We start from the raw sequence: 12,155 nt of genomic DNA, 5'->3' as shown, positions 1-12,155 counted from the left end.
ACTTGCTGTCTCTCTCTTGCTCATGTCAATGACAGCCCAGTAACAGAGCTGAAGGCTGGAGATGCTGTGACCCCTTGTCGGAGCTGGAATCAGTTGAAAGAAGAACCATAGTTTCTGGTTGAGCTTTGTGTGAGCTGTCCAACCAGGCTGACCATATATAAATAGCTAACCAGGCATTATGTTGTGATGAGGGTTTAGAAACAGACCCTGGATAGACGAGTTCACTGAAGCTGTGGGCTTGTCAGCTGTACAATGAAACCAGGCATCAAACAGCCACAGACACCTGTAATATTGGACACTGGGTTTAATCCTGTTCTGTATTAAACAGACCTAGTTGATACTTGGTGATTGTGATATAGTTAATCTGACCCTTTGTTCATTCAATTCCAAAAGTGAATAATATTGATTCAAGTACAGTGACTACCTTGTCAATCTGTCAATAAGGTGGTGTCAGTTCATGCAGATCCATATCTGAACTCAATTCCATTACTTATTTTTGTTACTGACTAGACTGTCTCTCTCTTATCTTCTCTCTCTCTCTCCTGCCTCTCTCAGTCTCTGATGTTCCTCTCTCTCTCTGGTGCCTCTCACTCCCTCTGCTTCCTCTCTGTCTCTCTCAGCTGCCTCTCACTCTCTCTCTTCAGTGCTTAGGAAGGCAGGTGGGATAGTTTCCTTTGGTAGCCGAGGGCTGAGATTATGAGAACAGGGAGATTGTGCTGGAGCTGCATCAAACACCAGTTAGACCACAGCCATATTACAGGAAGGATGTGATCATCCGAGAGAGACTGCAGAGGAGATTTATTTATTTAAATTTAGTGTGCCCAATTAATTTTTTCCAATTAAGGGGCAATTTATTGTGGCCAATCGACCTACCCTGCACAACTTTGTGTTGTGGGGGCGAAACCCACGCAAACACGGGGAGAATGTGCAAACTCCCCATGGACAGTGACCCAGAGTCGGGATCGAACCTGGGACCTCATGCTGCCCGTTGCAGAGAAGATTTATGATGATGTTACCAGGGATGGAGAATTTTAACTATGAGGAAAGTTTAGATCTCCCCAGTGTGAATTCGCCGGTATACAGTGAGTTGCTGAATCTGGTCCCACAGTGAGAGTACCTGAACGGTCTCGTCAGTGTGAACAAGATGATGGGACATCAGTTCACCGGACGTTTTATAGAATTTCCCGCAGTTTAAACATTTGAAAGGTCTGTCTTTAATAATAATAATCTCTATTGTCACAAGTAAGCTCACATTAACATTGCAATGAAGTGAAAAGCCCCGAGTCGCCACATTTTGCCGTCTGTTCGGGTACACGGAGGGTAGAATTCAGAATGTCCAAATTACCCAACAGCACGTTAGATAAACTCGGTCAGTTCTCACTGGAACAACGGAGGTTGAGAGGCGAGCTGATAGAGGTCTACAAGATTATGAGTGGTATGGACAGAGTGGATAGTCAGATGCTCTTTCCTAGGGTAGGAGAGTCAAGTACGAGGGGGACATAGGTTTAAAGTGCGCGGGGAAAAGTTCAGAACAGATGTGCGAAGCAGGGTTTTTACACAGGGTGGGAAATATATGGAACGTGCTGCCTGGGGAGGTGGTGGGAGCAGGTACGGTAGCGGCATTTAAGGGACAATTAGATAAATATATGAATAGGGTGGGAATGGAAGGATATGGACTCCATAAGTGCAGACGGTTTTAGTTTAGGCAGGTACCATTATCGACCCAGGCTTGGAGGGCCGAAGGGCATGTTCCTGTGCTGTAGTGTTCTGTTTTTTTTAAAATGTAGAGTTCCCAATTCATCTTTTCCAATTAAGGGGCAATTTAGCATGTTCAATCCACCTACCCTGCACATCTTTTGGGTTGTGGGGGTGACACCCACGCAAACATGGGGAGAATGTGCAAACTCCACACGGACAGTGACCCAGAGCTGGGATTGAACCTGGGACCTCGGTGCTGTGAGACTGCAGTGCTACCACTGCGCCACCGTGCTGCTCTTGTATTGTTCTATGTTCACCTCTTTCGGGACTCGTGGGAGGAAACCGGAGCCTTTGTGTCAGGTGGTGCGATGATAGCGTTTTGTGCAGTCTGTGAAAGTGAAATAAAGGTGTTGGTGAAAAGGAGCAGAACCTTTGACTCTTTATACACAGCAGCTAAACGTCAACAGGACATTTTTGTCATTTAATCTCACCCATCCCTGGTTTTCTCTTTTGTTCTACCCGAAACTCCCCCTTTCTCACCAGCATCAAACCCATCATATTTCTCTCTCTCTTTAGTTCTGAAGTAAAGTTACATTGGACGTGAAACGTTAACTCTGTTTCTCTCTCACAGATGCTGCCTGACCTGCTGCGTTTTTCCAGTACTTTCTGTATTTAATTTAGATGTAGTGGGGAGAGAAACACTATTTATCATTCAGGATAAAACAAATGTCCTTCATCAGCTTTTGTGGATCATTTCAGTGGAAATGTGCTCTCCCAGGCTCAAAGAGCATCAGCCCACTGGAAGCAAAGTTGTGAGACCGGCCAGTCCAGCAGAAAGAAACCGTCCATTAACCCTGCCATTTCACCAAGTGTCAGAATGAACATGGTTCAGTCCTGGATGTGACTAACAGCAGCAATAACAGCAGAATCCAACCCGTCATCACTCGTGAACTCGCTGGTGTCTCAGCAGATGTGTTGACCGAGTAAATCCCTTCCCACACACTGTGCATGTGAATGGCCTCTCTCCTGTATGAAGTCGCTGGTGTGCCTGCATCGTGGCTAAGAGAGTGAATCCCTTCCCACATTCAAAGCAAGTGAACGGCCTCTCCCCCGTGTGAATTCGCTGGTGTGCCTGCAGATTGGTTAAATGAGTGAATCCCTTCCCACAGTCAGGACAGGTGAACGGCCTCTCCCCAGTGTGAATTCGCTGGTGTGTCTGTAGGTGGGATAACCGAGTGAATCCTGTCCCACAGTCAGAGCAGGTGAAAGGCCTCTCCCCAGTGTGAACTCGCTGGTGTGTCTGCAGGCTGGATAACCGAGTGAATCCCTTCCCACAGTCAGAGCAAGTGAATGGCCTCTCGCCAGTGTGAATTCGCTGGTGTCTATGTAGGTGGCTTATTTGAGTGAATCCCTTTCCACACTGAGAGCAGGTGAACGGCCTCTCTCCGGTGTGAATGTGCTGGTGTGCCAGCAGATGGGATGAGATTCGAAACATCTTTGTGCAGTGAGAGCAGCTGAACGGTCTCTCCCGAGTGTGAACTTGGTGGTGCGTCAGCAGTTCGGAAGAAGTACTGAACCCCTTCCCACACATGGAGCAGGTGAATGGCCTCTCCCCGACGTGGACTGGCTGGTGCTTCTTCAGGTGGGATAACTGAACGAATCCCTTCTCACGCTGAGAGCAGGTGAACGGCCTCTCCCCAGTGTGAATGCGCCGATGAGCTTCCAGTACAGATGGGAATCTGAATCCCATCCCACAATCTGGGCATTTCCATGGTTTCTCCACGGTGCTGGTGTCCTTGTGTCTCCCCAGGTTGGACGATCAGTTGAAGACTAACACAGAATTTGTGTACGGTCTCTCCCCGCTGTGGATGGTGTGATGTTTTTTTTAGGCTGTGTAACTGATTAAAGCTCTTTCCAGTCAGTGCTCTGGGACACTCTCACTCAGGTGTGTCTTGGTGTTTTTCCAGTCACACTGATGGTTAAAACCATCTGAAGCAGGCAGATCAGACAAACCTTTTTGCTTCTCGATTCAAAGGCCGGTGAATTGAGTGAATCTGTCAAATCGAGACGTGAGGTTTGGTTTGAGATTTCTGTCTGTAATTCTTCCTCTTCTGATATCCTGTAAAAGGAGTTTACAAAAGACATCATTGTCAGTACAGGATCGGAATTCAGAACAGACATTTCTAGTTTCTATGGAACATTCTGTCCTCTCTCATTTCCCCAAATCTGTAAATCTCCGTCCCACACACACACCCTCCATTCTCACTCTGCTGTATCTAATATTCACCCTCCCAATTCTCCTGAAGGTGCTGATTCAGGCTGATTGACAGATCCATGCTCACTGCTTACAATCGTGGACAGAGACCTGGAAATCTTCATGCAGACTGCCAGCCTAACGGAAATATGTAACAGGACTAAAATTGTGTTTAATGTAAAGGATTGTATCAGTTGGTTAAAATACACGGGGTTGCGATTGATCATGATCTGGAACTTTCTGCCAATGAAGGTCCTCAAGCAGAGGTGATCAATAATTTCTAACTGAATTGGATGGACGCTGCAGGGTTACTTTTGTCAATAATAAAGATTATTATTATCCTCCTGTAACCAAAGGCTATCCTCCTCATTATTTACCACCCCACCAATTTTCGCACAATCCGTGAACTTACCGAGAGACCTGGGCCACCCTTTCCAGAGTCTGCACCCTCCCTGGATTCACTTCCTTTTTCTTCAGAACCAGTGTACTTCCGACCCTTCCACTGTTCCCATTGGTCAACAGCTCAGCCGAAAGGTCAGGGGTGGGTTCTCGATGCACATGCGCAGCTTTCCATCGCTCCCAAGACATGCGCAGTCCGGGCCGCCCACCCGGCGAATGGAGCGGTTTCGCCACCGCGGGCGATTATGGGAGCTATGGCCGCCATTACTCATCCTGAGTCCAGTCTCCAAACGCTTTGGTATGGGATGAAATGTGGGGGTGAGGGGGGGGGCGAATGACCCCACCCTGACACAAAGTACATATGGGTAGTGAGTGGATTTGATTGTGGCGCTCCCTTAACAAAACAGTTTGTTAACTTAATGTGTAAAGGTTAGACACCTGGGTGAAATATTGGGAGGGCCATAGATTAGTGTGAAACTTAACTCGACAGTCAGCGCCTTCAGGGGAGGAGATTTTTGGGGAAAGCAGGAGTAGATAATGGGATGAATTGATGTTGAAATCAATAGGAAGGAGAGACTATCTGGGGAATGAGATGTAGAATTTGTGAGACATCACGATCTTGGACAACCTTCATGAAACTTTCTTTTACAATGTTCCTGGAAAATCCATGGCGTATTTTATTAAGTCAAATGTGCTATCAAAGAGGGCGGCACGGTGGTGCAGAGGTTAGCACTGCTGCCTACGATGCTGAGGACCTGGGTTCAATCCTGGCCCCGGGTCACTGTCTGTGTGGAGTTTGCATATTCTACCTGTGTCTGCATGGGTTTCACCCCACAATCCAAAGATGTGCGGGTTAGGTGGATTGGCCACATTAAATTGCTCCTTAATTGGAAAGAAAATAATTGGGTACTCTATTTTTTTTAAATGTGCTGTCCAAATGAAAATTAACGTTTTATTGAAGATAGCCGCTTGAACTCCCCGACTACTCCCGAACACCAATGAACAGTCTGATTAACTATCTAATTCATACAGACCAGCCTAGCCCACCCATCCCAGTGTTCACAATGACTAGGCTTGGTCACTTTTCTCTCTTCAAAATACAAGGCTGAGGGGCTAATTGAGGTCATTAAAACTATCAAAGCTTTTGATAAACACAGAGGGCGTTTCCCACTTGTAGGGTTAAGAGCAAAACTGAATTCAGGAGAAACTTCTTTCCAGAGAGTAGTGATAATGTGGAACTCACTACCACAGTGAGTGGTGGAGGTGAATAACATCGATACATTGAAGAGGGAGCTGGATGAACACATGAGGGTGAAATAAACAGACGGACACACTGATAGAGTCAGATGGGAAAGCATGGGAGGAGGATGAGGTGAAGTAGAAATACTGGCAGAGATTGGTTGGGCAGAAAGGCCTGTTTCTGTGCTGTATATTCAATGTAATTTAGCCTGGTATTGCCTTTAACTCTGACATAGTCCATTCCGGGTTAAAGAGCGACGTTTCACTCACAGAACATTTCAGATCATTGTTTCCAGCTATTGTCCAATCAATGCCTTTGTCAGTCTGGTGTCTGAGTGAGTTGCTGAGGCAATAAATTGAACTACAAATATCAAATGTGATTTCTTCTGATATATCTTTGAAGACCAGATCTTTTTTCAAGTGGACTGAATTGGTTATATTTCCTCGGTCACAGTCCTGTCCAACAACAATTATTATTTATCAGCCAGTCTTATTTAAATTATGGAGTCTGTTTTATACAGTAAGAGGTCTCACAACACCAGGTTAAAGTCCAATAGGTTTATTTGAAATCAAGTTTTCAAAGCACTGCTTCATCATCAGGTGAAGTGAGACCTGATGACGGAGCAGTGCTCCGAAAGCTTGTGATTTTAAATAAAGCTGTTGGACTTTCCCCTGGTGTTGTGAGACTTCTCACTATGCCCACCCCTGTCCAATGCCGGCATCTCCACATCATGTTTTATACAGGACAATGCATCAGCTTGTTCAGTACCCCATTCACCACCTGAAACAGTGACCTCTCTTGACCTCAAGAGCACAATGGTAGCAGTGTGTGTACCATCTACAAGATATTTCACGGTAGCACAGTGATAGGGCAGGACGTTAGCACAGTAATAGGGGCAGTACGGTAGCACAGTGGTTGGCACAGTTGCTTCACAACTCCAGGGTCCCAGGTTCGATTCCAGGCTTGGGTCATTGTTTGTGCGGAGTCTGCACGTTCTCCCCGTGTCTGCGTGGGTTTCCTCTGGGTGCTCTGGTTTCCTCCCAGAGTCCAAAGATGTGCAGGTTAGGTGGATTGGCCAAAGTTAATTGTCCTTAGTGTCCAAAAAGAATAGGTGGGGTTACTGGGTTACGGGGATAGAGTGGAGGCATGGGCTTAAGTCGGGTGTTCTTTCCAAGGGCCGGTACAGACTAGATGGACTGAATGGCCTCCTTCTGCACTGTAAATTCTATGATCTATGAGCTCACCAGGGCTCCTCCGACATCACCTTCCCAACCCATAACCTTGACTGTCATGAAGGACAAGGGCAGCAAACACATGGGAACAGCACCACCTGAAATTCCCTCAGGGCGACTTGGAATTATCTGCTTCAGGGTCTGAAGACACCTAGACAAATAGAACACAAAAAGCGTTTCAGATCAATATCTGTGTGTACACAAGCCTCTTTAGTTCAGAGTCTGTCCAGACCCTGGTCCCTTTCAGCTCAGTATCAGCTTGCTCAACCCATTCTGCTGCATTCTGGGCAGGTTTTAACTTGGCTATTTCCTGATCTTTAGCCCCTATCCTCTGATCCTCGCTATTTTTACATTTATAAGTGTGGTGCTGTTTCAACATTAAGATCCCCACCCTAAACTTGAGCATGTTTTCCATGTTAAAACATCGCATCTCAAACAAAGTTTTTAACACAACAAATGCCAAAATGTTTTTTTAATACGTATTTAATTGGCTGAAGAGGTGGGAATCTTGTGTGATGCAAGTTCTTCACTCACAATGTACAGCACCCGAACCAGGCCATTCAGTCCCTGTCATTTATACTGTACCCGAGACTCCTCCCACTTTACTTCATCAAGCTCCAGCTTTCTTCCTCATGTGTTTATCCAGCTTCCCCTGACAGACATCTGTACTGTTCATCCCAACTACTCTGTTTGGCAGCGAGCTCCACATTCTCACCACTCTTGTTCTTCTCTTCTCCTTCATCTGTTCATCCAGTCTCCCCTGATATACATCAATATTATCCACCTCATCCACTACCTGTGATAGTGAGTTCCACAATTACACTGTTCGCTGGGAAAGAGGATTATTTTTGTAACCTTTGTCTTTTCCCTTTTAGTTACTGCCCAGTTTCTCAGCTCGATTTGCTGATCCTGGAATGGGGTAAAGGACAGGGCAAGGAGGAGACTGAAACTTTACATCACTTTCCCGAACACCATGGCTCAGTCAGTCTCACAGTCTCGCCTCTGAAGGTCGTGGGTGCAGGTCCCCTCTCCAGAGACTCGACTCCCCCATAATCCAGGGCTGACTCTCTTTCAGTCTTCAGATGCCAGGGTTCTAAACTCTGGAATTCCCTCCCTTCACCCCTCCACTTCTCTCTCCTCTTTCACCACTCTGCTTAAAATCTACCTTTTCCTTTCGTTGACATTAAGGACTTGAAAAATTCACGGAGGATAATTTATTTGAAATTCATCCAGAATATTAAATTCCCAGCCCAGTTACAGGGATTATTAACAACAATAGAAAATACCTCAACTGTCAGAGTGAACATGGTTCAGTCCTGGATGTGATTAACAGCAGCAATAGCAGCAGAATCCAACCCCTACATTCAAACAGAAACTCACTGGTGTGTCAGGACATTGTCAGGGAGTGAGTGACTCCCTTCCCACTGTTATGGGTCAGGGCTTAGAAACTCCCAAGTGTATTATGGAGTGCACCTGATCTACAACCTTTATGTTGAATTTGGCTAGGATGAGCACAAAAGCCTTCGCCTCAGGTGTGATTCAACAGATTCCCTAGACACCTTAATCAAAACAAGGTTTATTTTCGAATACAGTTAACACACGCACACTTTATATATATATATATATATATATATATATATATATATATATATATAAACACACAGCAAGAATTATCAAACATAAAGACACCATACAGCTACAGTAATCTATGTATAACACTTAATGAATTCCGCCTTTAACTGTTCGAATTCAATAACAAAATCCAATAAACCAAAAAGCCCTACTCAAGGGCGTAGCACAGCACACTGCATTCTCACTTGAATGGGACTGGTCTTTTTCCTGAAATTTTGAGCCAGTTTCAATTAGCAGATTTAAACTCCTTCTGGAAATCATACTATATATTTTAAGTTACCAAAGCAGGTACCCACAACCAATGTTTTTTTTACTGGAACAGATATTTAAAATGAAAATAGAGAGAGATAGACAAAAAAACACTTATTTCCTCCTCTGCACTCCAAAATGAAACTGAGACCAAACACCTGACAGCGACAGCCCAGCTCCATACACAAAATGACGTCACTGAAGCCATGTGATAAGACAAAAACCTTTCTTCAAGGGACACTCGCATGGCATCATGCACACAACATTTAAACAGCCTCTCCCTGGAGTGAACTCACCGGGGCATCAACAGATTGGAAAACTGGGTGAATCTCTTCACACACAGGGAACCCTTAAATGCACCTATGATAAAAGCAAATTACTGCAGATGCTCAATCAGAAACAAAACAGAAAATGCTGGACATCCTCACCGGTCTGCCAGCATCGGTGGAGAGAGAATGGAGCTGCCGTTCCGAACCTGGGTGTCTCTTTGTCAAAGCTGGAGGGAACTGGAAATAAGATGAGATTTCTCCTGTTGTGAGGGGTGGTGGCGTGGAGCAGTGGGGCTGGTTAGAGGGCCAGTGACAGGTGGGGATTGGCAAAGACGTAGTGGACAAAAAGACAAAGGTGGTGATAATGACTAAGAAGGGTCCAACGCCAGCACCTCCACATCAAGAAGGGTGTTGACAGTGGCACATTAAGAGATCAGAATGTGCCTTTGTTCTTCCATCAGCACATTCTGATCTCTTAATGTGGCAATATCAGCACCCTTCATAGTAACTTATATGAACAACGTCTGATGCATTTACTTATAAGAAACAATAATGACATTTGAGACAGATGATTCACACATGATTGTAAGTAATAGCTTCATAGAATGTGAAGGCGACTAAAAGAGGTGTCTTTAATGTGGATGGTGAAAGTCAGTCTTAGATTATATAAAATTGGTCTCTTCCTTCATACATCGGAATAAAGCTTTAAACCTGATTCTGAGTATCTCCTGGTGGGGACTGGGTTGTCCCACAACAGTCACCATCATCATTCTCAGACTCAGAAGTTTCTGTTTCATGAGTTACTGAAAAACACGATTCTTTCGCTGAAGACAATTCATTACATAATGATACTGAGAATCAATGATGAAAACACTGATTAATCATCCCCAGTGCATTTCCCGGGTTCAAACACCTCTGGTTACCATCCAAGACCCATATTTTGTTTCAACAAAATGCAATCGGCATGAAAAATGCCTCCACAATCGAGCAACTTAACTGAGAAAACAGACCCTGGGATTTCATGATGAAACCCTTTCATCTCTTATATGACTTATCAAAGTCCGTAATATATTTCTCCATGGATGACCACCTATTTCCTGAAATCTATCAAAGGTTAACAATGCTTCATATGCTTCCAACAACTCATCTTTTTTATACGACTTATCCAAAACGGTAATGGAATATCCAATCAGTTTTCAGCATCTAAATCATCCTCAACGAATTCCGAAAAAACTTTCCTCATAACCTTGTATTTTGCTGTTAATGATGAAGCCAAAGCCCTATCCAGCCTCTTTCAGGGGATGGAAGTGACGCGTGTCCACATCTCAGATTCACTGTTCCATTCCTGATGTTGTTCTCCCTCCGAGAAAATTCGTGGATAATTAAAGCCTGTCCTTCTGCCATTCTGTAACTAAAATGTCAGCAGCAATGTGCTTCTTCTCAGAGAGAGAGAATAAAACTTCTTACACACGAACAAAGCACCAAAGTTTAGTGTTGATCCTCTGCTACCACGTTATTCAAAATAGTAAGAAGTCTTACAACACCAATTTAAAGTCCAGCAGGTTTGTTTCGAATCATTTCATCAGGTGTCTCGCCTGATGAAGGAGCTGCGCTCCGAAAGCTAGTGACTTGAAACAAACCTGTTGGACTTTAACCTGGTGTTGCAAGACTTCTTACTGTGCTCACCCCAGTCCAACAGCGGCATCTCCACATCATTCAAAATAGTGTCTGCAGAGGAAGAATCGGTCTAAAGCTGAGTTGTACCTTGAACAGGTTTATTTCCAAAACAACAAAGGAAACGCAGATACTCTCCCAGTTCCTCACCCCCACCCTTATTCCATTCCACCCTATCCCCTCCAACGCCCAGTTCTCCTCCCCTGAAGATGCTGACTCCCGGGTTAAGGTTCACCCTCACCTAATGTCACCCAGGTGTCTAAATCTTTCCACCTGAAGCTAACAAACTGTTTTGTCAAGGAACGGCACAAACCAATCCAGTGACTATCCGCACGTACTTGTGTCAGTTGGGTCACCGCGCCCTGCCCCCTTTTCATCCCAGTTCCAGGAGTTTGGAGGCTGGGCTCTGGAGGAAGAATGGCGACCGCAGCACCCACAACCCCCCGCGCTGGGGAAATCGCTTTATCCGCCGCGCGGGCAGGCGGCCCAGGACTGCGCATGTCCAAGGGAGAGGAGAAACTGCGCATGTACATTGGAGTGCCCACCTCCTGACCGTCATACTCAGATTTGGACCAATGCGAGGAGGTTACACCGGAAGGACTCTGCACCTCTAGCCAATCAGAATGCGGGTTTTGTGTGAATGAAGAGTGAGAACAAAGACAGAAACGTCCTCCTGTCTCCAACCTAGAACATAACATAGAACCTACAGTGCAGAAGGAGGCCTCTGTGAGTAACACTTTCTTCTCTCCTTCTTTCCATTTCTTTTCTCATTCTCACCTTCAATTGGTCACTTGGAGCAACTGAAGGGAAAGGAAGTGAATCCAGGGAGGGTGCAGACTCTGGAAAGCTTGGCCCAGGTCTCTCTCTCTCTTTTTTTTAAAAAACATTTTCTGAAGGCATTTATGATTATATAACAGTAATTACAAATGTAAACATAACTCAGTAAATACCCCCCCCCCCCCCCCACCCCACAACTGTACCCAGCCAACAGACACAGTTCCCCAGCTCACCCTCCTCCTTCACTCACTGATCTTGCCGAAACTAAACTACCTCCCTCTACCCCCTTCCCCCCCCCCCCCCCTTATTATATCTGCGAACAGTTTAATTTTCCTCAAAGAAGTCGATAAACGGCTGCTACCTCTGGATGAACCCCAACGTTGATCCTCTTTGGGCAAACTTGACTTTCTCAAGCCTAAGAAACCCGGCCATGTCACTAACCCATACCCCCGATTTTGGGGACTCCAAGTCCCTCCGTGCCAGTAAGATCCGTCTCTGGGCTACCAAGGAGACAACGGCCAAAATGTCAGCCTCTCTCGTCCCCTTGACTCCCGGGTCTTCTGACACTCCAAAAATCGCCACCTCTGCACCCGGTGCCATCCTTGTCTTTAAAACCATGGACATGACATCAGCAAATCCTCGCCAATATCCCCTAAGCTTCGGACATGCCCAAAACATGTGGACATGGTTTGCGGGCCCTCCCGCACACTGCCCACACCAGTCCACCACGC

General features: G+C 45.5%; 2 protein-coding genes across 5 annotated transcripts in view; one reads left to right on the top strand and one right to left on the bottom strand.

The window, feature by feature from the left end:
* Positions 1 to 2,367: 2,367 nt before the first annotated feature.
* LOC140420263 (uncharacterized) lies at positions 2,368 to 4,467 on the bottom strand. 2 transcript variants are annotated; one of them, XM_072504300.1, is made up of 2 exons: positions 4,365 to 4,467; positions 2,368 to 3,817 (listed from the first exon to the last, which is right to left on the bottom strand). In XM_072504300.1, the coding sequence occupies exon 2, from the start codon at positions 3,446 to 3,448 to the stop codon at positions 2,639 to 2,641; it is 810 nt and encodes a 269-aa protein (XP_072360401.1). In that variant the 5' UTR covers positions 3,449 to 3,817; positions 4,365 to 4,467; the 3' UTR covers positions 2,368 to 2,638. The 2 variants fall into 2 exon arrangements, with proteins under 2 accessions (XP_072360401.1, XP_072360402.1); XM_072504301.1 differs by having other exon boundaries at positions 4,373 to 4,420.
* A 6,804-nt stretch (positions 4,468 to 11,271) lies between these two features.
* LOC140420262 (uncharacterized) overlaps positions 11,272 to 12,155 on the top strand; it is a 40,506-nt gene continuing 39,622 nt past the window's right edge. For 2 of the 3 annotated variants that reach the window (XR_011946251.1, XR_011946252.1), the window contains exon 1: positions 11,272 to 11,373. The gene's annotated coding sequence lies outside the window, so the exon portion shown is untranslated. The remainder of the gene's footprint in view (positions 11,374 to 12,155) is intronic. The other variant, XM_072504299.1, reaches the window with a different exon arrangement.

This window comes from Scyliorhinus torazame, chromosome 5, assembly GCF_047496885.1.
Source record: "Scyliorhinus torazame isolate Kashiwa2021f chromosome 5, sScyTor2.1, whole genome shotgun sequence".
Taxonomy (NCBI): domain Eukaryota; kingdom Metazoa; phylum Chordata; class Chondrichthyes; order Carcharhiniformes; family Scyliorhinidae; genus Scyliorhinus; species Scyliorhinus torazame.
This window is presented reverse-complemented; position numbering and strand designations above follow the sequence as displayed.